This window comes from Rhamphochromis sp. 'chilingali' (assembly GCF_963969265.1).
Source record: "Rhamphochromis sp. 'chilingali' genome assembly, chromosome: 12".
Taxonomy (NCBI): Eukaryota; Metazoa; Chordata; class Actinopteri; order Cichliformes; family Cichlidae; genus Rhamphochromis; species Rhamphochromis sp. 'chilingali'.
In genome coordinates, this window is record NC_137939.1 from 1,393,881 (window position 1) to 1,421,470 (window position 27,590).

The 27,590-nt window shown below is 40.5% G+C and overlaps 1 protein-coding gene across 8 annotated transcripts; it reads left to right on the forward strand.

Moving 5' to 3' along the window:
- Nucleotides 1-7,286: 7,286 nt before the first annotated feature.
- On the forward strand, nucleotides 7,287-26,878 carry tead3a (TEA domain family member 3 a; the record flags this gene model as incomplete). 8 transcript variants are annotated; one of them, XM_080898776.1, is made up of 13 exons in its annotated part: nucleotides 7,287-7,512; nucleotides 12,189-12,436; nucleotides 17,773-17,837; nucleotides 18,153-18,215; nucleotides 20,608-20,619; nucleotides 21,024-21,134; nucleotides 21,228-21,271; nucleotides 21,384-21,445; nucleotides 21,534-21,667; nucleotides 21,765-21,935; nucleotides 22,403-22,543; nucleotides 22,682-22,834; nucleotides 24,283-26,878. In XM_080898776.1, the coding sequence occupies 12 exons, from the start codon at nucleotides 12,430-12,432 to the stop codon at nucleotides 24,394-24,396; spliced, it is 1,077 nt and encodes a 358-aa protein (XP_080754902.1). In that variant the 3' UTR covers nucleotides 24,397-26,878. The 8 variants fall into 8 exon arrangements, with proteins under 8 accessions (XP_080754902.1, XP_080754905.1, XP_080754901.1 ...); XM_080898775.1 differs by lacking the exon at nucleotides 18,153-18,215 and adding an exon at nucleotides 18,000-18,062 and having other exon boundaries at nucleotides 7,288-7,512; XM_080898779.1 differs by lacking the exon at nucleotides 20,608-20,619.
- Between the last annotated feature and the right edge of the window lie 712 nt (nucleotides 26,879-27,590).

Consider the following 27,590-nt stretch of genomic DNA (forward strand, 5'->3'; position numbering starts at 1 on the left):
AACAGAGGAGTTAAGAACACAGACATACACATAATCAAATCACCAGCCTTTGGATCACCCTCTGCTCTGCCCTGTGCTGTGTTTGCCTCGGTCTGCCAGCCCACTTTGGCACCGCTGCCAAGAGGGAAGGAGAGAGAAAGGAGGGGAGGACGGGAGGAGGTGGGGGGTGCAGAGACACAGAAAGAGGAAGGGAGTGACATGCTGTAGCGAGAGAAGGAACAGAAAGAGGAGGAGTCCGAGAAAAGAGTTAAGACTGAGAGTGTGCCACAGAAAGACAAGGAAACAAAGTACGAGAAGAAACGTCAAGTGTCGTGAGCCGACGCGGCGACACAAAACAGTCCGGTATCGGCTAACGTACACCTTTATTATCCAATATCCAAAACGCACCTCTGTCCACATACCCCACTCATACTATCCTGCAGCAACAGACAGATGGTGAGAGAGACAAGCAGATCCCGACACTTCTGCCATATTGTTGCATCTCACCATGTTCATACAGTCAATAGATTTTTTTTAAAGAAGCTCAAACTGGCTTGAGATTTCTTATATACGCTGTTGGACTTTTGTTTTTCAAGTTCTCTCACCAGAAAAAGGATTCCTGGCAGACTTCCTGTCTTTTTTGACATCTCTGTTCTGCCCGTTTTTCTTTGCGTCTCCCCTCAATCCGTCCTCTCTCCCTCCATTGGGGATAATATCAGCCCTCGTGAGAGGGAGGGCTTTGAGAGAGTTCAGCTAAATGAATCAATGAGCAGGGAGGGTGGATACTTTCCCCCCCTGCCTTTGGCATCCTTCCCAGGTTTCCCTTTGCTTTCTCACCCGAGCATGATAGTTCAACACCAATGCAGATCTTGGATCAGCGAGCTGTCGCCTCTAGATGACCTCAATCATTAGGAGAGAAAACATAAATCCATCTGCTCATTAATGGCCGACCTTCTCTGTAGCCAGCTTGCGGGCCAATCATTGGTGCTGAAGCGGGTATCCCAAGCCGAGCCAACCAATCAGCACTCACCTCCGAGCTGATGTCATTTTGAAAATACTGAGTGTAACTCTAAAAAAACCCAGGAACACTCTTCTACCATTCGATTCAAGCAACCAATTACAGACAAAAAGCAAAGCTTGTTTCGAGTGAAACGCCTAATTCGTTGTCGCAGCTGCTGTAATAATAGCGGCGGAGTCCTCTGACTGGCCAAACAGATACCAACACACACATTACCAGAGGCTTCTCTCAGTCTTCAAACACCAACTGCGGACACAAAGCAGACCACAATAGCCCAGCTTCTCTGCTTGAACACCACAAGTCTTTTCTCAAAGACAGGACAATGGACGCACACACACATACACACACGTTCATACTGTACACACGCACGCACACACACACGTGGTGTGAAGAATCCGGTTCTTCTATGGAGGCTCAGATTCAGGCAGCAGGTTGGACAGCCCCTCAACCCTGACGTCACGTCTCCTTTGTTGTTTATGAATTTATTTCTCTCCTCAGCTGAACTCTCTGAACTCAAAGTCCCCACACCCCTCCATTACTTCCCTCCCGCCCTGTCCTCAAGCCCTACATTTACCCCCTGCCAACAAAGGCGGGCAAATACAGTATGGCTTTAACAAGGAAGAAGAAAAGAAAAAGAGAGACGGGCAGAAGGCAGACACAGAGACGCGAGACAGAAAGATCGAGAGAAAGGAGCTCAGATGTCTTTCTCACTTTTTCTTTTCCTCCTTTTCTTCTTCGATCGCTCTCCGTGTGTCTTCCTGCTTGGCTTGTAAAAGTTTCAGCTGCGAGGCGGGCCGGCCTCTTTTGGCAGCCCTCCAACTCTCGACTCTCCTGTCCCCCTGCAAGAGAGAAAAGGAAGGGAGGACAAATATAGTCACAGCTAGACGGCACTGTAAAGTTGTAGATACAGATGCACTCTAAATGCACAGCAGGTTTTTCTTACACACACTTCACACTAATCCATAAAGGAAGAAAGCACCATGGGGCATTTTGTCAACATTTGCCACCAGTTTTCAGTAAAGCATAATCCAGCGGATAATAAGTAAACTACGTGCTAATCACTGTGTGAGCCGCCGTGTGTATTTTCAAAAGGCACATTGTGATGTTTGCCTGCCTTTAACTGGCTCTGCCAGCTGAATTTGATAACTGTGTGTTTTGGTGTTCACACCCAGTTCACACAAGGACGCGCCGCCCGTTTTATTTCTCCTGGTATCAATAACCTGAGCAACTCGGGTGCTTGCATGCACAGTTATATTTACTGTAGCACACAAAAACCTCTACCTGCCAAATATTTGCATTAATTCAAAACACATAACCTGTGTAAATGGGCCCTGTTTCAAAGTCTAGGCAGACACACACACAGACACACACACAAGACTGACAAGTTACACTGTTACTGATTTACTCACCTTGGTTTTCGTGCAAGATCACACACACCGATACTTCTAATGCTGATGTATTTACTCATAAACTGTATCCTAATCAATTAAAAAATGAACTTATATTGTGCTTTACTACTTACTATATACTTTATAACAGGTCAGGCTTATTTACAGGTTAAGTATCTTCTCTTAATATAGGTTAAAAAAATTTAAATAGATATTTATTAATTTTTTCTGATCTACATAAGAAAATACAAAATCATATTTATATTTCGACATTTAACAAATAGGGTTAACTTAAGTAAAACATGTTATATATAGCTGCTCAAAAAAACATAAATCATAAATCAACATGAAGAGTAGATTTAAGAGGCCTTAGCCTCAGAATTATTACATTCCCTCTTTTATTATGTGTAAGGATAAACTTAGCTACTGATTATGAAATGTGAAATACTGTAAATGTTTATTGAATGCTGGTCTACAGTCCGTGACCTTAGCGCAACATTGAGTCACCTTCAGCTAACTTATCTCTAAAAACTAAATGTAGCTTCTCCAGTAGCTCCTTATTAAACTAGATGTTGAAGAGCATTTTAAACACAGAAATTTTTAAACAAAATAAATAAATAAATTTAAAAAACGCCAAAATAAAAGTTCACGTTTCCTAAAATGACAGATAAAGTTTGCGCTCACCTGTGGGAGACTCTAGAGGAGAGAAACAGAGGCTAGCCCCACTAGCTTGTAGCCTGACTGTAACTTATATAGGGATGAAAGGGGTCGCCAAAGGGGCTGGACATGTGGGCCTATATGAGCAGGTGTAACCCAGCAGTTAAAATAGGAAATAGTAAATAAAAAACGTAAGCGTGAGGTTAATTTGTATAAAAGAGCATCTCAACAAACACGAGCAGCTCACTGACTGTGGTCAAAGTACCGTTTTTTTGTACTTTGTTCAATGGAGATTGATGTGGCGCTCCATCTAGTGGTAAAAGGGGGTAAATGCATACACTCTTTGGCTGAAGATGTATCATTGTGGACCACTTAATTTTCTGATTTTTATTTTTCTTACAGGACGATATTGCATGTTTTAGCTTAGATTAAACAGAACTGTATATTTCATTAATAGTGTTAATAGTAACGGTGTGTGGGGGAGGGATTTCTAAAGGTCCGTTCCTATGCAGCACACAATGGCTTTAGAAGGTGAGTAAAAGTTAGTATGAGGAATAATACATGTAAAACTTACCAAAACTTGCTTGGTTAGATTAGCTTGCATAGTTTCCAGGGTAGATGCATTCAAAATTCCATTGTGCATTTCCTGCCATTCAAGAAAGTTTCCATTATCAAGTGTTTCCTACAATCCGGAATAATCTAGCCTCCAGCACTCTGAGTGTGGATGAGTATTGAAGGATAAGAGAGAGAGAGGCTTATTCAAGATAATTTAATTAAAAACATGCAACACAAAAGCAATGACAAAAAATGAAATAATAAAATGAATGAAAATGAAACATAAATAATTTAGTCATTGCATTAGGTTAGTAATGTCAAAGCCCAAGGGAAGAAACTACTGGTGGCATGCTACTTGTGTGCAGCTTGTCAAATGGCAGCAAGGCAAACAGGTTGTGACTGGCTATTTAGCCTACTTGCAGTAACAGAATAGAAAATATAATCTTTTAAAAAATGGAGAACCTCTTCAAAGTTCATAATAGCTATCCCTTTTGTTTTGAATTTTATACCTCCACCTTTCTGCTCAGTCACTCTGAAGTGTTTCTAAAAGCTCAGTGAAAAATGAAATACCTGATCTCCACTTCAGCCGGAGTCCTCACTGGGAAAGGATAGCACTTTGTAAAGGCAGGCTGAGATGCAGACATGTTTGCACATGTCAAAATTAAACCAGGAAAATTCAGCCAATGTTTTAAAAAATAATCTTACTGCTGCTGTGTAGTTTTCTCTCTGATGTCTATCACCAAGCACCAAATGTTTCTCAGTCACTGTGACTTGCACAAATCATCCAGATCGGTTTTGAAATCTTAGATTTTTACCATCAGATTTCTGGTAATGCCATTCTTCCTAATTCATCTACAACTAAAAGATCAAGCATATTCATGCGTTTCCTAAAATCAGAGGGCTAATTAAAAACAAAACAAACCCACAATTTGCCACTTATTTCTTTGGTCAATGCAACTGACAGCTGTCATGCTGTCCTTTTAAAATACCCATGACTAAGGTGCTACTGCCCTCCAGTGGCCACATGAAAGGACAACCCCAGACCAAGATGCTGTCAGGGGGTTAAAAGTTCTCTTGTCCCTACTGGCCCTGCGCTTCTTCTTGTTCACCGTTCCTGGGAGTTTAGTTATGCTCAGCCTTTCCTTTTCTTATGTGACATTTGAGCCATACATTTTAGCATTAAAGAATCCAACCAGATACAGAGAGGGCAGGTAGATAGGTCTTAGGGGGGCACAGTTGGGGGTCCTGCCCCAGAAATATATTCATTTCCTGCCTTCTCCTGGGTTTTTGCAAACCCATTTTTCCTGCCTCTGTTTTTCTCTAATCTAAGAAAAGCACAAAACACTGACACCAGGTGGCAGTTTAGTATATACTAAATACACTGCATTGGTGCCCCCAGGCACAAAAACCTTAAGAAATGCACAAAACAAGGTGAGCCAATAGTTTCCTTAGGGCAAGGCACCTCATTAGTTATCAAAATGAATACCAAGCAGCACAAAGCAGCATGCGTCTTCCAATTGTATATTGCGATTCAATTAAAATAGCCCATGTCACTTGTTATACGAGCCCCCTCAGTGATCCTAAGGCAGATGCCCATTTGGACCTGGTAGCTAATTCAGTCTTAGTATCTATGTAGGGGAGACCGGGGATAGTTGTAACATTTTTGACATTTCTGTCTGTAAATTGGAGCTCTTTTAAGGTAGTGGATTCAAAATGTAATGCAAAGTATTTACATGTCTCTGCTATTAAATAGTGCAGCTATTTTCTCTGCAGCACAATTACCCATTGCATGGTATGGTCTCAAACACAAAGAGTGAAATGTTACAATTAACCCCATAGTCTGGGTTAGTTGTAACACATCCTGGGGTAAAATGTAACACAATGAAATAAGGGTACTAACAAAACATTAACATGTAATCTTTGTTTATTCAACACATGAATGCACTTACATCCATTTATGTAGCTGTGTGTGTGTGTGACAGAATGCAGAAATCTAACTTTGAACATATTCCAACCCCCCAAAAAAGACAAATTATGGAATTTTCTGCAACTGAATATTTCCTTAATTTTGGTTGGTCTTCCTTGAGTTTGGCCTCATTGGCTCAGTGGGCATTATAACCTACAACTCTTGCACCAATTTTGAACATAACAATGAAGCTGAAAAAATGTAGTTGTTCACCAGCATCGCAATTCCATTACTTTTTATCATGGCTTACCTTGGTGTGGTTTGCAGAGTGCTTCAGAAAGATGAGGAAATCTGTTTCTTGCACCCATCCTGATTTATTTCCACTACTAGTACTTCCTACTGGTCCATCTCTGACACAGTGGTCTGCATAATGTATGTGTGGGAACACAAACAGTGGAGGAATTGTGTTGCCAATGGCATTAACCGCATATACAAAAGCGACCAGTGAACCTCTCTCTGTTGATGTCGTTGCCCCAACTTGTTTAATATAAGTTAAAGTAACAGTGTGGTAACATCTGCATTATTGTTACAACTAACCCAGACTGTTGCTGTTACAACTGACCCAGACTCCTATAGCCATGAACTCGCTAACATTACAGCCAACGGCTAAAACATTAGCACTAAAGACCTACACAGAATATATCCCCATAGACATACAAATAACATAATTTAAGTTTGATGAGTTTAACTGCAAAGCAGATAATGCTATTACAAATTGAAATAAAGTAGAAAAACTTACTTTTTGGCATACAAATTACTTTTTTTCGTGTTAAATTGTCTGTGTTTGACAAAATGTGCTGATTTTTCACGTGTGATAGCAGAACTGAATTGGGCATGCACAGGATGAGTCACATCATTTGAAACTTAGCCCTGATTGGAGAAATTGGAAGTGTTACAACTGACCCACGTAACAGCTATCCCCGGTCTCCCCTACATTACTTTGCATCTTTTCATCATTCTGACTAAGTAACAACACAGTGGTAAACCGTTTCCTCAAAACAAAAGGGCAACAATGTTGAACCTCTTGGCCAGCTGAACCCTGGGTTTCCTTCAAAGACATTTTTGTTGTTGCACCGATGGTTTGTTGATTATTCTGAACAAACCATAGGTGCAGATTTAGCGGCCATGCTCTGTCTCTCTGTACTGGCCATGTGATTGACTGCTGACCTTGTCGGGGTGCCCACACTGTCTTTTCTCCAATGTCAGGTGGGGCACAGTCTAGCCCCCCCCCCCCCCCCCCCCCACCACCACCACCACCACCACCACCATCTCTGATAACAAGTTAGCAAAAGAAATGATTTTTTTCCCCGCCTACCACTCTCAGGGCCCTGAAACATCTTGGCTTAGGGCCTGTTAAAGCTTCACTGCTGGGTATATAGTACCACAACTACAGAACACTGATAGACAGACAGAACTGTAATTAATGATATTCAAAAGTTAAAGCAAACGTGCAAATAATGCGTGTTCTCATATTCAGAATGAATCCTGAATGGAGCTTTATATATTAACAGTAGTATTTCTCCTGCAGTAACCAAAGTATGAGGTCCGTGTAGACAGGAGGTGCATTATCCAGGGACCTAACCATCCACCCCGATGGCACGCGATATGTAGTGATTTTTCCTAGACAAAAAAGTGGCATTACGACTACCACCTTCCTCATATCTCCCAGCTATCCCACCAGGAGTCTGATGTCCGGGGAGGAGTTTGCCTTGGGACCCACAAAACTTTTGCGTGTGTGCGTTTCGACGCCACGCCTCTGCCTCCGTGCGTTTTCCTCCGCGCGTTGATTTCATACCAAACTCATACTTTGCATTCCGCCTTTTTCTGTCAAACGCAGCTGTTTTGCCCTGGAAATACTCCCGAATCACGAGGCTACTTTTCTACAGAAAAAAGGGGCACACAACAAAAAGCGTGTGCCTGTAGGAGCGGGGCAGGAGAGCCGTTGTGAGGTGAGTGTGCTCTCATATAGTTCTTTGTTGTGTGTAGCAACTTTTCATGCTGCAGCAGCTGCTTCGCTTCGAGTGTGCTGGAAGTTTTGGGATATTTGACATATTTCGCATTTTCCCGCTGTGCCTGTAGTGATTCAGGGACTCACGTGTTTAGCAGGGAATTCCTCTAATATTTACTCAAGCATTCGTTCTGTATTCGGCTAGTTTAATGCGTCTCTCAGACTTAGTTTGCAGTTTATTGCAGTATTATTAGCTCCCAAGCTAGCCAACTAGCATGTCAGTTCGAGTGTGTTAGCGGTGGCTTGCTGGTTATATATCCACTGAAAAACAGAAAATAACTGGTCGATAGCATACAATGACTACCACTGGAAGTGCTTGTGTGCGGTTTTTAGGAACTTTTATGGACAGTTAGTTGGAAGTTTTTCCGCTTTGGGGATCAAAGGGATATTTTGCCAACTCACACTCGGCTAAACCGCTTCCAAGCGTTCACCGTGATTTCATTTTCCCTCTGCATGCTCGCAGATGGGACTCATTTCTTGCTGCTGTGAAAGTTGTATCAACATGTGAAACTAAGAGTCGTAGGAGTTTCAAAGGAAAGGCCATGGGAGAATTTACAGCATATGTGTGTGATCTGATTGCTTTGTTAAAATTGTGTAAGATGTGACCATGTTAAGGTTATCCGAGTGTTTAAAAGAGTCGATCGGTTTACTGTCTATATCCATAAAGCCTCTCGGTACTGTAGTAGTCAGTGTGCAAAGAGTTCATAGAAATCTGTGAAGTTTTGGTTGTTCATAATGTCGACGGTGCTCCACTGGGAGCAGTAGACAGCCCCTAATGTGCATGACTTTTCGGTGTTCGCTGATCTCATAGCTTTATTTAGCTCAATGCTGTACTGGCCTCCTCGTTGCACTAAAACACCTGACCTTTTGACCACGGGTGCTATATTGAAACAGGCAGAGCCAGCAACATATGTGCTCTGTGGCCAGTATCCTAACTTTGCATCACCACTGCTCTTGACAAATCTGTGGCCATGACAGCTCATCAGATTTCAGAACTCCTAACCAAACTGCACAGCAATGCTCCCAGTGCTGGTAATGCAAGTCTGTGATTGTGGTGTATGTGTTACATCAGCACTAGGTTTGATTATTTAAGCCAAGTTTCCCCCTGGGATTTGTTAAACCGTCTGTGAGCTCCCCACCATGCTAAAGAAAAGGGTATTAGATGATTGACGCCCCCCCTTAATCAAATGCATAAACTAAGTTAACGTTAGAGTAAATTGTCATAAACATAATTTTTGTCATTACACCAACTAAGGTCATACTTCATGTTAACACATTTAGACTTCCTGTGTGAAAAATCTCCGTTTCAGATTATTACATGTGTGTGCTGCTTATAACTTTGTATATACAGAGTGTCTGTTTTTTAAAATGTATATTTAAATGTGTGTTGCCTGGTAGCCTCACATCTGCCTACAGTATCTTCCACTAATGAAAAACGTGAAAATGATGAGTAATATTTTTTGACATTCCAGAAATGTATCTTAGTAGTTATGTATTAAAGTAGTTCGATTTAATTTATTTATTTAGTTTTAGCAGTTTAGTGGTATAGACACTTTACTAGGCAACACCATTTGCTTAGCTGTCTAGTATGCCACATATGCTGACAGTATTTTCAATACTAGAGTCAAGTCATTCACATGGACAAACCATGATGACACCATATGTCATGTTGATATCATGCTGATGTCATGTTCCTGTCCTGCTCGTGCTGATATCTTATATTGGTCAGGCTCTACTTACTATACAGTTAGCTGACCTGAAATGTATGTAACCTAAATCCCACTGAAGAATATAGGAAACTTCCTTCCTTCTGTCTTATTAATCCTAATCAACCAGAAGCTCGGGCTTTAGACTGTTCTATATGCTTTGTTTTACACACACACACACACACACACACACACACACACACACACACACACACACACACACACACACACACACACACACACTTTGATTCCTGTCAGGGAGAGGGGATATCTCTAATGTGGTCATCTCAAGGGCACAACTAGCTTAGAGCATGGAAGCCCCTCCCACCTTCTGTTTGGATGGAAAGGCCAATCAGGAGAAAGTTGGCTTAAATGGAGGGTGACCTAAAGGAGGAGAAGGTGGAGGTAGAAGGGCCTGCTTTAGACATGACGAGGGGATGCACTGAGGGGCTTCACTAAGGCTCATTTTAAGATAAATAACAATTGTTTTTCAAATCATGACTCATGCAAAGCTACTCTTGTTGTGGTCATTATAATCTTTTTGTCTGTGAACATGAAAAGCAATATGACATCATGATGAGTTTGTTCCAGTCAGGACAAAGAAACACCTTCCCAGTTGCAGACGTCCCACAGTAGAGCTTTCAGGACAATCGCATCCCACCTCCCTCGAATATCAAAATGTTCTTTTAGACTTTGTGCTTGCCTGACCACCCCGCTAGGCCTTTCTGATCTCTATGGCAACAGCTCAGTCCAGTCAGTAGTGATTGAAACCGGGAAGGCCCTGCGCACAGTGTGCAGAATAAACCCACCACAGCAGGGGAAGCTCAGCGACCACACTGATCCTCTGTGGTTCCTCTGTGGCAGGGACCATATTAACCACACTCTGGAAAACATTACACACCAGGCAACATTCATGTCGCATATGTGTGTCTGTGTTTGAAGAGACTTGGAGCACCTTCAACAATAACAAAAGAATGTGTAATTTCCTTATGTGGCCTACACAGCCAAGGTTGGAGTCTTCTAAAGTTTGTGTTGCCTTTTAGGCTAGTTTCTGTGTAATGAACAGCTAAGAAAAAGGAATAGCTGGTCTCATCTTCACTAAGCGCAGTCAGTTAAATATTTAATGTATTACATCTTGTGATCTCATCTTAATAGTGACACATCCTGGTAGTGTCCTTCTTGACCCTGGATAGTGTCTTTAAACATTTATAAACCCTTAATATTTTAGCTTGTCACTTGTTAGGTCTTTGACCACGGGTGCCAGAACTATTAATACACACCGTACCCATGGACGCTGTAAACAGCTCAAAGTGAATCTGATCTCGCTCTTGGTGTGTAGACACTTGTAGTCGGAGAAATCTGTCGCTATTCTCAACAGCCGCAAAGTTGATCTCAGTCTCGTCCATCCATCATGATGTCAGTGATGTGGATTAACAAAACAAGGTGTGTGGTTTAATTTTCTTGAGCTGTCAGTGTGCCTCAGATTCCCTGTGTTAAAAATAACAAGTTTAAAAACAATGAAACAATTTCTTTTTTTAGCAAAATGCTTTATACACTGCTGATCTAACTTAAGTTTTGGGGGGTTTTCTGTTCACATGAAGGGATTAAGAGTAAGGAAATAAGCTCTTAAACCTGTACTACATTTTAATATGGGAAAAGTGTCAAAACGTCATGTTTTACTTGTTGTGGAAACCTCGTTCCCCTTCTCTAGGCTGCATACTACAGTCTAAAGATGTTCTGTGCTTTTAACTGCTTAGGTTGTCCACGTTTGGCATTACAAAATAATGTACATGCATGGCGACTACACTTAGGTTTGTTCAACTGCTCAGTAACGGAGCTATCTAATCAGGCAAGCGCATGGCAGTAATGCATTTAGGCAAGTAGAAATGTTCAAAGCAAGTATCAAAATGGGGATGAAAGATGATTAAAGTGACTGTGAACAGACAGGCTTGTCTGAGGATTTCAGAAACTGCAGATTATTGTCAGATAAAGGGAAAATGCCTTGTTGATGTCAGAGGCCAGATGAGAATGGTCAGACTGCTTTGAGCTGATAAGAAGGTAACAGGAACTCAAATAACCACTTGTTACAGCCAAGGTTTGCAGAACATCATCTCTGAACATGCAGCACATTGAACCTTAAAGAAGTGGGCCTACAATACCACTTTGAGTGTTTCTATTAGCTAAGAACAGGAAAGCAAGGCTAAAGTTCACACAGACTCACGTAAACAACATGAAAGCACGGGTCCACCCTGCCTCGTAACAATTCGTGGTGTAACTGTCTGGAGGGTGTTTTCTTAGCTCACTCTAGGCTTGAATGGGTGAATGAGGCAACTTGCATGAAGCACTTCAGGTGCTCAGGTACAGAAGAAAAAGCACTCTATAAGAACCGACGTGACGCTTAAAATGTCCTTAACTGCAAAAATGAATTAGCTGTGCACAGTTTACAGTTTTTTTGTATAGGACAAAAAACGGCTGCATCCGTTTCTCAAAATCTTGCTGCTTGCAGTGCAGTGTAGCTGTGACAACAACAAATCTGTTTCCTAATCATGTTTTGGCTTCAACATGGAAGGAAACATGTTAAAACCAGGGTTCAGGGTAAGTTTTGTAACAAGTATTTGTATATTTTTGTTAGTCCTGGATAAGGGCTTTTCCTCAGTTGCCTGTATTTCTGCCTATTGGTTTAAATTTTAAATTCAAGCTGAGTGTAATTGTGTGAATAGTATAAAAGTGAAAGTGTGCACTTCTCTCTATTGCTCTCTGGCCTCTTCATTTGTGAGGAGGGCAGACAGACAAAATGGAGAAACCTTCTTACAGCCACCACGCCCCCCAAAAAGCATAACACTGTAACACTAACGTGTCAGATCCAGTTTAGCGGATCTGTTCCACATTTATCTTGTTTCGTGTGTTGTAGGTGTGTTGTAGCTGGAGCCGTCATCATTGCGTCGGAGTGGAGTTGCCGTGGCAGCCCTGATGGGGCGCAGGAGGAGGGTGCCAGTCCCAATGGGGAGGGACTGGGAGACGGGGCGGACCGCGGATTGGACGGGGATCCTGAAGGGGTGTGGAGCCCAGACATTGAGCAGAGCTTTCAGGAAGCTCTGGCCATCTACCCTCCTTGTGGAAGGAGGAAGATCATACTGTCAGATGAGGGGAAGATGTATGGTGAGGAGCAGCAACTTTCTATCCCTTTCCCCTCTAGTTTCTTCTTCGATATTGAAATGAAAGCTCAAACAAAACATATTCAAAGAAGCTGTAATATATAACTGACTTGTTTGTAAAGGATTTGACTTTAATTTGTCGGTTTCCTTTTTGGGTTTAAATAATTTTCTTTCGATGACTGTGTAAAATTGCAGATATTTAAATTTAATAGAGTCAATAAACATAAAGCAATGACTGTAGCAGCCAGTATGACATGTTTGTTATCTGTTGGCACCCTTTGCTTGACCCAACCATTTTGGAATAAATAAAAATGATAATAATAAAGGCTTTACATGTATGAACACTTTATTCCAGAATTTTAGTTCTTAGAAGAACCACACCAAAAAAAACAAATTTTAATCAACTGCCTGCACTTTGGGACAGAGTTGGTTTTTGACCCCTGTGCAGAATCACCTTGCTTTATGCGTAGGTGATCAGCTCGCAGGTATTTTCAACAGGCTACGTAGTTTTTTGTTTCAGAGGACAATCTGCAGTGATAAGGTTAAAGGAAGGAGCATGTTGACTTCTCATGTCAACTTGTAGTTAACTTCTGAATAACTTCTGTTGTTCTGCATAAATGGTCTGTGAAACACCAGGAACAGATTTGTTCTAAATGCACACAAGCAACGTTTCATGTGTTTGTTTTTTATTAGGATTGGTTTAAGATGCTGCCTGTGAAAAGAGCTCTTTATTTTGGCTTTTTTCTTACCTTATGAAACCCTTGTGATCCTTTTTTCTTTTTTTTGAAGGGGGGAGTTGAGTGTTTGCACTCTGAATCAGACTGTGAAGCATTTGTGCATTTGTAAGGGTGTTCAGCAGTGAGGGGAGCGGGATATATGATACCAGGTGACAGAAAGGGAAAGTTTGTTTCAGCATTGTGGCATTTTCTCCTTTTGTGGAAGCGTGGGGCTCAGTGTGTTGGTTGACCTTCCCTGCTTCCCTCTCCTTTAACGAGGATTGTCCCGTTGATGTATGCTTACACTTACTAAAAAGCAACACTGAGACTGAGCGTAATATTAGCTGTACAACACCCAACCTTGCATCGGTGCTTCTTAATACTGTGAGCTACTAAGTATCCATTTCAACTTTTGCATAATTGGATGTGACTTTTTATGTTAAGATATTGTTTAATATAAATGATAAACCAGTTTAGAGGATATAAAATGAAAACCACGGAGATTTATCAGCTATTTTTCACCTATAGTCAGATGTGGACAGGTGTTCCAACATCACCCAATATTGCTAAATGAAAATACATCTCATGCCTTAAAGTGGTTTGTGTGCATAAACACTCACACTAGTGTAAAGGAATTAAAACTACGCAGTGATCATTTAGCTTATCGGCACAAGTGTGAATTAACTATTAAACTGTTATGAACACAGCATTAAAATTATATACTGATTTCATAGTAACGCGAATCTCAGTGGGTGTTTGCTTTAATTATCCTTCTTGAGCTAAACTAGGCCAGTCGTAATTGATCCAGCCTGCGTGCTGTCTTTGGTGGCAGTCATATGTTACTACCATGATGTCACCCTGGATTATAGTACCAAGCAAGTATTTCTAAATAGGGATGATCAGCAGACTCGGTGACACAGATAATGCAGCGTGCGTGTGTGCGCGCGTGTGTCAGTAATGATGTTTTAATATTGGATTGATATTTTAGTTTGTTGAAACTTAACACTCAGCTTCTTCATCATCTATCTCTTCATAATCATTTGGCAGTTAGATGGGTGCTGGATAAATACTCTAATGATTTAATAAGTAATGCAGATGAAAAATAATATACTAACTTTGGCATCTACTGCGTTTAAATCACACCACACCTATATCCATCGTTATTAGACTTTGAAAAACATTTTCAGCACACGGTGACAAATATCTTGGCTTTTACTTTAGGGTTGTTTTTAAAGATTGATATATGCATATTTGGTGTTTTTAAAATCCACGTATTTATCCTTTTATTTCAGTCATGTAAAAAACTTTTTCTAACATCTGCTGTGTGTAGTGATTAATCAGTCCTTACTAAGACATTATGGCAGTGTAGTTAAAAAATAAATTGTTTTATTGTCACAAGTTGTGGATTACTTGTTTACGCTCTGCCTGACTCTACTCCGATCAGATTGTTACCTTTTTAGTGTACCAAACCTGCGATGCCCAAAGTTGCCTTGTACCCTCTAGTACCCAACTGTGCAACATCAAGACTCAACATGATTCAGCTGTGGGGGTTTTTTCATTGCATCTTATTTTCATCTCTATCCTTAATCATCCTAGCATGCTGCACATCCTTTCCAGCCCAAAAGCCACTCAGAACAAGTCCTGTTCTCCTTCCTTAGTTTCTAGTCTTACATACAACTCACTATAAACCTTTTCCTTTGCTTTTACCACCTCTTTCTTTGCTGGATGACTAGCCTTCCAATACTCCTGCTTTCTTCATCTATCCAACCACTCCCCTTTGACTTTTTCTTTGCTTTCTTTGAATACTTTGTTGCATGTCCTCGTTTCACCATGGAGTCTCCTTTTCATCATTTCTCTGTTCCCTTCTGGTAATACTCTGTATCACTTTATTCAGTCTACTTCAGAATTCCTTGTGCTCTTTTAACGGACAGCCAGCCTGTGAGATTAAACTCAACACCACGCCTTCAGCTTGATCAGTTTAAATTTCTGACTCTCTCCACCTCAACAACACTCTTCACATACTTTTACTTGAAATTTCTTTCCTACTTCATTTCACTTCCTATCTACACCATGGTAGAACAGCTGGAATCAACCTCTGTTTCTTCTGGTCTTCCTTCCCCTCCATCTGGTCTCTTGCACGTATTATCGTATCCATCATGTCGGCCAGTTCTCTCCCTTTACCCGTCATAGTTCCTGCATTTAAATTCCTCCTCAAACCTCCTCACTCCTGCCTTTCCGTCTTTCTTGCTGCCTTCAAACACACCTTCCCCCTCTCTTCTTTCTTTGTCTTCGGCCAACAGTACCACAGTTTCCACTGGCACCCACTTAGCTAACAGTACCAGGGGCTGTTGTTGTTCACCCAGGCCCTTTCCAATCAAGTATGGAAATTACATTCTTGATGATCCGCATGTTTGATTAGGCAAAGATTATATTCCAGGTGCCCTTCCTGATGCAACCGTCACATTTATCAGGACTTGGGACGGCCCACTATGAGTACACTGGTTTGTGCCCTCACCTTGTGGCTCGGTTATATTACATATTTATAGTTGTAGCTTATCTTGCCTTATATTATAGCAAAATAGATCTGACATCTAAAGAAAGAGCTTTTACCCTTATGTGGAGTAGTGGCAGGCTGCAGGGTAGTGCATGTGTCCTGTTTTGGGAATTGGAGCAGACTGCTGTGTCTGAGTCAGCCCCTTCTGTTGATTTTGGGAAATTCTGTGCTCTGGTAACTTAACAGTGCTGATGTGACTCATCTGAAATCCCTACAGCGTCACAGCCTTTTCCAGAAAAAAGGATGATGATGATGATGATGATGATGATGTTAGTAAGTGTGCATGTGTGCTAAATGATTACAGCTGTGGGATCAGTCTGGTCACCTTTATATTTAACCGCTTGCGGCGTGCTGTATAATGGGTTACTTAGAAGTTACAAGCGACGAGCAGATCATCGGGTGTGGGTTGGAACTGAGAAGAGGGAGAAGGAAAGAGCTGACCAGGCAGTCTGTGCTGACCACATTTTGGAAGTCTGTTAACAATATCATGACCTCTCCTCTGCTTTTCTCTCCATTCCCACCATTTCTTCATCGCTTTTGAATGTCTGCCAGCAAGCAAACGCAAACCTGACTAAAAATTAATACATGCTATTCTTAATAGAAATGTCTTACAGCCTGAGAATAGGAGAACTTGACAAGTCTTTATGGGGATTTATAAGAATCTCACTACCTTGGAGACACACACTTTCACACTTAAAACATTTCACCATAAGTGGCATCACATTGAGGTTTTATTTTATGCTTGCAGATACAGACAGTGGATTCAAAAGTATGCACGGCTTCATTTTAGAACTTGACCAGTAAGTTCGGGACAGTCTAAACATAAATTTGAATGTCACTGTGACCACTAAACTCAAACAATAAGGACTCTCGGTCCAGCCATTTGTGTTACGATTGTACTTATTGTATTTTACGTTGTGAGACACAAACTACTAGACCACAACCACATTTGGCTTCAGATTCAAGGCAAATGAAGTTTAGCTTAATGTGGAGTGTTCACCCATGTCCGCCTGTCTTTTAGATTCATATTTGTTTCAGTGAACAAATGGGATGCAACAAGTGGTGCAATTTAACAACTTTAATATGTACAGACATATGTAGGAACGATGGTCCTTTTTTAAAAAACTTATTTGCTTTACATTGCCTTTGTCATACATCAACCACAACAGTCATAATTAACTTTGGCTTTAAAAAAATGCAGCCATTTAGTTTTGTTATTGTAAATTTCTTTTGATTACTAGGACATTCCTCCTCAGAAAATCGCACAGTTCAGTTTTGGAGCTGTGATTCTGTCTGTTTTTGCAGCATCATAAAAAGTTACAGGGTCCTACGTGGCTCAAGCAGCAGAGGGAGCTACTGCCTGGAGCTACTTGCAATCTTACTATAATACATGAAAGCTCTGTCTACCTATCTGACCACAAAACCCTTCTACATAATGGGAGCTGAGCTGGCACACAGTAGTGATGCCCTCACGTTGCCTAGCAACCACCTACACGTGGGCTAAAACGACCCATTTGTTGCATTTCTGCACCTGCGACACCATTAAAGCAAGCTTGGGATCATTTTCATTTATTTATATACACAAAGCTAGACACGTGCAATATATAGTCATCTTGTTGCTTAGCAACCACCTAACAGCCTCAAATAACATTTGATATAGTAGAACTGATGAGTGAATTGATGCTGTTTTTTAGATTAAGTTGATATGGTTCCTTGCTCATTGAAAGATTTAAATACATTTTATTGTATATCAATAGTCATGTCACTCCCACATTTACCTTGTAATTTTTTTACCACTCCTGTTTTCTTACTTTTCTCAATGTCATTATGCAAATCAGTTTGTCAGCAGCACAAACAGCCCAAACAATACTGCAGCTTGGCCACATACTAGTAATGTAAATACTAGAGAGTGACTGTTACAGGGAGACATTTGAATATGCCCATGCTAAGTCTGCTCATAAGGTGTGAGCTATATCTGCCCAAACAGTGCAGTTTAAGAATAACTTAACAATTGTATAACGTGTTTGTTTTTTAGTCATTCTAATTTTATCAGTTTCTATGTCATGTCAGGTCGAAATGAGCTGATAGCTCGCTATATCAAGCTGCGAACGGGGAAGACACGCACACGCAAACAGGTACGCACAGATATTTGTGTCGACTACGACACTGATCTGTTTTATGTAACATTGTAACTTGTTCCACCTTGTTTAAATGAATATTTATGGACTGTGTCTGTTTAAAATGATGAAATCATTGTGTAAATGTGTGTTTTCACGGGGGTAACCCTGGGTCCACAGGTGTCTAGTCATATTCAGGTTTTGGCACGTAAGAGGGTACGAGAATACCAGGCAAGCATCAAGGTGGGTTCTCACTGACTATACTCTACTCCTCTCTGTAGTCACAGCCTTCTTCTTTTCTCTTTCCTTTTCCTTCATCCTGTCTTTCCTCAGGTCTCTAGTCACCTGCAAGTCTTGGCCAAGAGAAAGTCTCGCGAGATTCAGTCTAAGCTGAAGGTATACATGCTCACTGACTTTGCAATGCTAGCCGCTTCGCTTTGCATGCTCAGATGTAACTTGACCCAATCTTAGACGCAGATTTTTCTGCTGGGGTACTACCTGTATTGGGGGAATCTTTACTGTCAAAGCCGACTCCCACCACCTTAAAACTACAACTATATTTAACTGTATTTTCCAACCATATTCATGAGACTCGTGCCCTTAAAACTGGTGCCTTGCTCTTAGTTCTTAACATCGGCCATACGAGTCTCCAGGGAACTGCAACTGCTAATCAAATTGCAGACGATCAATATAACCTTCATGGAGCCTTTTTGTCGAGACCAGTAGAAAACTTTGATGGACCAAAGTTAAATCCAGTATAGAAGGACTTTGCTGCATGATTGGAATATAGTCAGTAGGGCACAGACATTTATTTATTTATTTTGCTTGTATTGTCTAGCATTGCACAGTGCACAAGTTTGTTTTCTTGAGTGTTTATATATGTTTGGCATCATTTTTATGCATGGCTGGTACGTTGGTCATTTCACTTGGATCAAGTTTGTGGCCTTAGACAAATAATTGCATGAGATTAGGTTGCTGGCTTTTGTTGACCACTTAGTTTACAATGCTAGCGGCATGTAACCTACATGCATGCCCCCATATCAGTAAACATGCAAGGTGTCTTTAATGTGGCCATTTGAGGAATTTCAAAAGTTTTCTCCGTTGATTTTTCTCTTTCTTTAGATTCTTGCTCTTGAACATTTCCTACATTTCTTTTTATCTTTTCTCTCTATTTCTTTCTTGTGGTTTTACCATTCTCTGTTCTACACAAAACAAACCGTCATTTTACACCAAATCTGTTGAACCACCTGCTCTCCTGTACACATGTGGAGAGTAACCTTTATAATCTCCAGATATAAACAAAGGACTCAGTTTTATGATGGAACAGATCAGTAGGACATATCCTGCTCTTTCAGTATAAGGCAGTGCTTTTGACTACAGTTACAGCTGATTTCACCTTTTTCACCCATGAAAATTTCATTCTAACTTGAAAAATGAACCTAAATTCATTAACTCACGACACCAAAGTGAAAATTGTGTTTTTAGGTTTTTGATTTTATTTATTTATTTAATTTATTATTCATGTATGCGCACATCTGTTTATTTTCTGACAAATTTATTTAAAGAAATAGTTGAAATAAGTATGTCAAAGCATTTGGACTATAAATTAAGTTCTTTGTGGACATCAGTCACTTTTGATTGTTGGCCATGCTCACATGGATTGTGCAGTTTATTCTTTATGGGTCATCCGCTGACATTAGCTGAGACTTTGATGGTGCCACCAGCACTACTCCCAGACTAATCATGAATCATTTGATCCCATATGGAAAAGATATATATAAATCTTATAAAGTTTGTATCTGTCTTGTGTGAAACTTGTATGAAAAGCATATAAGAGTGAAAACAGATATAAGATCCCTTGAAAAATTATATAATGAAACTTGTATGTTTTAGTAAGTATCCAAAACAATGTATGAAAGTAATGAGAAAGTGGCCACTTTCATGAGTAATCACATATACGTTTTTACTATTTCTTTTCCATATGGGATCAGTGATTGAGTCTTGTTGAGATGGTACTCCTCTCTGCAGTTAACTAACTGAACACCGATTAGTTAGCTTTGGGTTCTATCGAAGAAATACTTACTTCCGTAGTTAAAGAGAAAACTCCAGGATGTGCTTCTAGGAACACTTCTAGCATCTGCTATCTTTTAAGCTGTGGTCTGCTAGACTGGTGGAACGGCAGAGAGGGACAGGGGGAGACTTAACAAACTGGTCAGGAGGACCAGCTCTGTCCTGGACTGTCTGCTGAAGTCCATCGAGCAGGTTGGGGAGGAGAGCATGTTGTCTAAGCTAACATCATCATGGACAACACCTCCCACCCCCTGCATGACACTGCGAGCACTGAGCAGCTCGTTCAGCAGGAGACTTTTACACCCACAGTGTAGGAAGGAGCGAAGGACACCCCCCCCCCACACACACACACACACACACACGTACATATCTCTGTACAATTATTATACATATTTCTGTACATTGTTATCTCTATATGCGAACTTCAGTTGCTTATTTATATAAGACCACTTTGTGTCTGGCTTCTATATTTTATATTCCACTTGCCATAAGAGCTGCGTAACAGCCAAACTTCTCATTCGTGGAATAATAAAGCTTTATTCTATTCTATTCTATTTAGAAAATAAAAAACTTTTATTCAGACATAAACATGCAAAAAGTGAATGTATCTAAATGTTTTCTGAAGTATGAACAAGGCATATTCCTAACAATGATTTTGTGATCTGCTTTTACTTTGAATGTACTGAAGTTAATTAATAAAATGTCTTTTTTGCCATAGGCCATGAACTTGGTAAGTTTCGGTTATGCAACTACAGTTTTCTGCTTCAGGCTTCTGTGTTGTGTGGTTGGCATCACATTGCTGCTAGTCCACAGTTGCAGTTTTATTGCCAAACTCAAAAAAAAAAAAAAAACCCTGCTTGTTGCTCTTTCGTTTTAGTGGCTTTAGTGAAATACTGGTGACGGTTAGCTCTTCTTACTTGGTTTGCCTCCTGCTTCGGCTCCCCCTCATGTGCGCTTTGCTTTCTGCGCTATTTTTCCATATAGTTGCTGCATCATGCTTATGTACACTACATGTTGGCTGGCTTGCTGTCTAAAGTGGCCTTTGGAGTTGGCTGATCTTGGAATGATAACCTGCATTTTATTGTGACGTTTCAGAGTTTTGTCATTGTGTTTTACTTTGTCTTTGTCATTCAGGACCAGGTCTCGAAGGACAAGGCGCTGCAGACGGTGGCCAATCTCTCATCAGCTCAGATCGTCTCTGCGAGTGTAATGAAACCCCAGACTCCCTTTCCTCCACCAGTCAGAGTGAGACGCTAACACAAACACATCTGTTGTTTTCTACTTTTCGGGGTAAACGTGAGCAAATCGTTTTACTCAATCTGTTTCTTCTTTGTGTAGTTTTGGCCCAGCCCTATGCCAGGACAGCCTGGGCATTCTCAGGAGTAAGTATAGCTGGCACATACCTTGGTTTTCTGTCTTGAAAATCAAACTTTCTTGCGTAAGCAGGTACATTTACTCATTTTTGGGGTTATTTCTTCTGTTTCGTTTTTACAGCATCAAGCCCTTTGCACAGCCGCCGTACACTACACTCCCAGCCCCCGTCCCTGCACCTATCAGTAAGTGTGAACTTGATTTGCACAGTTTTTTTTTTTTTTTAATAAATATTGTTATTTGAATTGTTTCACAGTTTTAAATGTTAAACAGGTTATGAGGCCTTGCCACCCCCTCGACCTGCAGCTATAGCAGCTCCTGTATGGCAAGACAGAACCATTGCCTCTGCAAAACTACGGCTACTGGAGTACTCTGCTTTCATGGAGACTCAACGAGACAGAGAGACGGTACAGACAGCCAGAACCTTTTGAAGCAAGAGTCCTCAATATAAAAATTTTTCTTTCTTTTTACCCTCTTGGACTTATTTCTCCTTCCCTTCTACAGCATAAACATCTGTTCGTGCACATTGGCCCATCAAACCCTGGCTACAGTGACCCAGTGTTGGAGTCCATAGACGTGAGGCAGATTTACGACAAGTTCTCTGAGAAGAAAGGAGGCCTGAAAGAGCTTTACGAAAAAGGGCCACACAATGCATTCTTTCTTGTCAAGTTCTGGGTACGTAACCAACAACACTAAACCATTTTAGCAAAGAAAGTCAGCAAGTTCTAATCTCAAAAACTGAGCTGGCGTTTAGGACATGCGCACTAACATGCTTAAGTGTTTACACTAGATTACTTTCACTTTGTTAAACAAAAAATTGGGTCTTTTGTAGAGTTCATTTTGCAGTCTGAGGTAATAACCTGCTACACCACACGGGGGAAGCAAAGCCAGTGTAACACTAGAAATTATGCAGGAAATTACTTTTTCACTTTTTTGTTCTTAAACAAGTGTTTTTAGTTGCATTATTATTATTCAGCAAATCAAACACAAGTTCTTGAATAGTTTCTAGCTCGGTCCATGTAACGTGTGAGTATTAAACACTACAGTTATATTCTTTGGTGGTGACGTCTTCATTTATTTTCTTCTACCCCTTTATTTTTTGTCGCACTCATTCTGTGTCCATCTCATTCTCCTTGTTTTAGGCGGACCTGAGCAGTGACATCGAGGAAGGTTCTGGCGCTTTTTACGGCGTGAGCAGCCAGTACAGCGGAACAGAAAACATCACTATCAGTGTTTCAACAAAGGTCTGCTCCTTTGGTAAACAGGTGGTGGAAAAGGTTGAGGTGAGAAAATTATTCACACATTTTAATAATGGCTCTTATTTGTTGAATGTATGTACACATACTGAAATATATTTTACATTAGACCCCACCTGCATGTGTTTTAACTGCAAATAACGCATGTGGATTTCTCCTAACCAGACTGAATATGCACATCTGGAAGGAGGAAAGTACATGTTCCGCATCCATCGCTCACCCATGTGTGAATATATGATCAACTTCATCCACAAACTCAAACACCTGCCGGAGAAGTACATGATGAACAGTGTTCTGGAGAACTTCACCATTCTACAGGTGTGTGTGGGTAATCTGACCACCAATACAAAACCATACACTGTTTATAAACCTGCTTTGGTTCATAGTGTGAGGCAAGATTTGGTTAATAATTCATATAAACTATTATGTGGATAAAATGTAGAGTTGAATAGTTGAATATCCTTCAGCATCATTTAAAAACAATTGTTAAACTGAACTTTAAGAATTCATGAAAACGGCACGAGGGGGTTACAATCAACTGTACATTTACTGTATTGTACACTTTTTTTGTAGCTTTGCATATTTACATCGACATAGTGGATTTTAAATTGGGCTCGATGCTGAAAATCTTGTGAATATGATAACTTGAGAACAAGGTGATGTAGGATTCACACATTCATAATATAGTCGTCTCTACTAAAAATGGCAGAGGAGTTTCAACACCAGTGACCTTGACCTCAAGATCAGAGGTCAACCTTTATGATAATAATGAAATAGGTGAGGAACAGGCCTCAACTGACTGCCATGGTCCTTTCATGACAAAGTAAGCAGACATGATTTGACACTGAGTCCATTCAAAGTGCTCAGTTTCACTTCAGTTTTATTTCTATGACTCGATACACTTTTACATCGTAAATTAAAGACCTAGAAGTGATTAATTTGTATTTTCTAGTTTTCACTGTGTTTTTAAACATGAGGCCTAAAGACATGTCAGTGTAAGTGCGAGAGGCCTTTATTGCACTGGGGGGGGAGTGGCTAAATCAGTAATCTGGTACATTGTTAAAAAGGAGTGTACCAGCCAAATATTGACAGACCTACCTGCATGCTTATGACAGATTAGACCAGAAAGCTTTAGAGAGTCTGGCTCTCTCGGGGTGGAACCAAGATTAACAGCTCATAATCTGAACCATAACATATCTTGACCTGATCTCCACCAAGTCTACTGAAAAACTTCACTGACTCTCAAAACAACAGCAGCTGAAACCTAGTGCAGCATGTCCAGCAAGTAAACAGCATTTGGTGATGTGCATGAGTTTTGGGCTTCAGGCAGTCATTCACTGCAAATGATTTTAATCAAAGTATTAATACCAATTCTTAGATATTCATAAATGAGGTGAGATCTTAGATATTTGTGCAATTCATTTTGAACTAAATATAGAAATAGAAATATAATAATAATAATAGAAATGTAAAAATGGGTGTGAGTGGGTTATTCCAAAATGTCTGTAAAACCCCTTGAATTAAAGCTTGCAGTTTGGTCACATATTTATTAATTGATTGATTTTATTTATTTTGAAATCCACTGTGGTGGTGTCCAGAGGCAAAAAAAACCCCCCAAAAACAAATTATAGGCCTAACTGTGCACAAAGGTATTTTTGCACCTTCTTAATGTAATGAACTGAATTTGAAAAGGTTTTGCTGCACATTGACAAATGTACTTTCTCCCCCCTCAGTGCCTTTCTTGTCTTTATTTGTGTCTTTGCTAGGTGGTGTCCAACAGAGAAACTCAGGAGACTCTGCTGTGCATCGCCTTTGTGTTTGAAGTGTCCACGAGCGAACATGGAGCGCAGTACCATGTTTATCGACTAGTTAATGACTAGCAGCATGTTGTGTACATGCAGAGACTCTTCACGGACTTTTTGATACTCACACCATAAACACTATTTCCAGCTGAACACTCAGAATTGCTCCTCTATTCTAAACACACGTGTTTCAACAGACCAACCGTCACACTGTAGTCACGCCTGTTGTTTATGGTTTCCCATTGCTGGAACATGTATGATCATATAACAGCATCCCTCTGCTTAAACCAAAAGAGTCGGCAAACGCAAAGGTCTTATATACATTAGATACTCCTTTTTTTTTTCTAATTGGAAATTGAAAAAACCTTTTAAAGTGAATCAAGTTTAACATGCAATCCTTTGATCAACAATGGAAGACTGTGTGATGCACTACAAGTGGATTTTTGCATTTGCATCACAGGTGTGACTGATGTGAGATGAGTTTGAATATAATCTATGAAAACAAATATTCATCGTTCATGTAACCTGCCACAAACACTATTACTTTTACAGACTGCAGTAGCTCTGCGAGGTACAGTTTGAATGAGTCTACATTGGAATAGCCTCTGTTACCTGTTTAGTATGAAATCGTGGACTTCAGTCAGCTCAATCGAAGGTCCAAGGATACTGCATAAAGTATAAGTGAGCCTCATGTAAAGAAGAGCATGTTGTATTTATATTTGATGTTGTGTCAAAGTGTAAAGAGGGAGATCATTTTAGGAGTATTTGCTTTCTCTTTGTAAAGGTTTCCAGTGGAGGACGTGTTTTCGACTGCCTCACTTGTCGTTTTAAACAACAGAAGAATTCAGACAGTCTCAGACTAAGTTCACGTTTTGCTCTTTGCAGCATTTTTAACGACAGAATCACCTCCGTGGACGTGCAACTATTTTTACTTTGACTGTGTGGGCTTGCTGCAGTACTTCTACCTCCATGCGAGTTGGGATAAGAATGTGCTTTGATTTCTAAAGCCTTAAGCTGAGGAGCACTGATGTATAGGACACGTACACTACGCTTGTAACGGTACTGTTTGTAAGCCAAACCTAAGGTAAATAGTCCATTTTTGTAAAGATGAACTTTTTTTCTTTCTTTTTGTATTTCACCAGCAAAGCAAAAAAGTGTTACTCTAAAAATGTTAAAGGACGGGTGTTCGGGGTCTATCTGTTTTCATATGCAAACAATGGTATGGTACAGACCTCATTAAGGTCGCCAGCAGTGCACTGGGATAGATTTTGCCTGATAACACTAACGACTATCCAGCTGACACTTTTTTCTTTTATTCTATGTAATGTGTTGGATTATTGGTACATTTGGCTTTTCTCTTTCTTTAGTAAACCTCACATTTTTTACTTCCTATTACACTGTCATGGCCTCTCTGTGCAGGATTATCTTTGCCTGTGCCGAAGAGAATTTGTCATTTGACTTTCTATCATGACACTAAGAGCTAGCTGGCTCTATATTTTCTTTTTTTTAAAAAACATGAGATCATATTTTAATACTCACTGTGTGGTCAGCCAAAAGTGTTTTATTTTATAATTGCGTGTACTGTTTGGCTGTGCCTCGTCACTCCTGCCTGCTCAGTGAATTAAAACTGGCTATACGCTGTACCTGTAAAGTTACGCGTTGGTGTCTTGATCATAACGTTTAGACAGATGAGAGGAAACGAGCCTTCCTGGGTCTGAAAATAACAAATGGTAAATATCATTTTTAATCCACTGTTCCTAATTTATATATTCTGGTTGATCATGTCCACGTGCCTAATTGCTCTGAGTTCCTGCCAGTTAATTGGCTGAATTGTAATCTGGGTAAACGGTCAGTTGAACAGGTGTACCTAATTAAGTGGTCGCACCTAATTTAAATTAGAATGGAGCTTTTCACTGTTGGTACATAAAACATTTGTTAAATGTAGTGTAGGAATTAATAAGACACTTTTTTTCTTTCAAAAATAAGGAAATATGAGCATAAGCAATACTACAAGGTTTGTCTGAGAGTACGGGGGCTGTTTGTGTGTTTTTTGGGGGTTGTTTTGTTTTTTGTCCTCCTTTCCATGCAGGCTGACAAAGCCTGACTTAGTTTCACGGATGCAGAGCATGGCTGCTATATGAAAGGCACTCGTATATCCCTCAGTGTCCCTGGTGTTTTAACAACCAGGCACAGTTTGAGTCGCTTCTATGCTCATGACAGCGTTGACACAGAGATTGCAGTTTGTCGTTTGCCCTACTAGACGGCGCCCTTTGCTCAAATGTTTAAACAGCATCCAAAGTATAGCAGGCTTTTTCAACGCACTTGCATATCAGTTTTGTCCCACAACTTTTTCACTTACACTTGCAACCAACACTCCCACATAGTTGCATAACACTGGAATTACGTTTACGTAACCCCTCTGTGCTGCAGTCATATTGCCTAAATATTGCAAAGCACTGCTGTCTCAGATAATCATGGCTCAAAAGTGCAGATGTGTGTAATTGTCTGGTTTTAATTACTGCAGTTTGTCAGTTAACACTAACATGGGGGGGGGGGGTCATCATCTATAAGACAAATCACGTCTTCAAATACCAGAGCTGACCTGAAGTCACGTGTATAGCTGTCAATTTGAAATTCAGTCACACCTCCTGCGTGGGCTGTCCAGTCTGTTAATCCACTCGATAAATCCAAGTCACGCCAACAGACTAATGTACAGACAAGTGAAAGCTAACATGGTAAACCTCAGTAAGGCGATGCACCGCCGCTTGCTGCAGTAAGAGTTTCATAGAACTGTTCAACACGTTGGTGCAAAATGTCTCACAGAGGTTCAGTTGGGCTGAAGTCTCGTGGCTGCGAAGGAGACGAATCCCATCGGTCTTGTACATATCAATAGTGTGCCACATGGGTGCTGATAACAAGCACCCTTATCACTGCTGAATTTCTAACAATTGATAAGCTTTGTGTGGACTTACGGTAATGGTGCAATAAGGACACAAGTGAAACCACAATGCACTGGGACACAGCCGCCAGATTGCTCACGGCAGACGTTCAGTGCAGTCACCTGTCTGTGTGTGCTTTGGCAGCCTTCCAAGGTGTATATAGGAAAGTGATGAGTAAGTTTATAGAGCTTTAACTTCACACATTTTCTGTCCGTAGCCAGACTATAAATAGACGGTGAACGGTGCTTACTTTGTGCTCTTTTTTTTCTGGGATTGGTGTCTTGAGTAAAAACACAAAAACAATTCTTGTTATAATTGATGATAATAATAAAA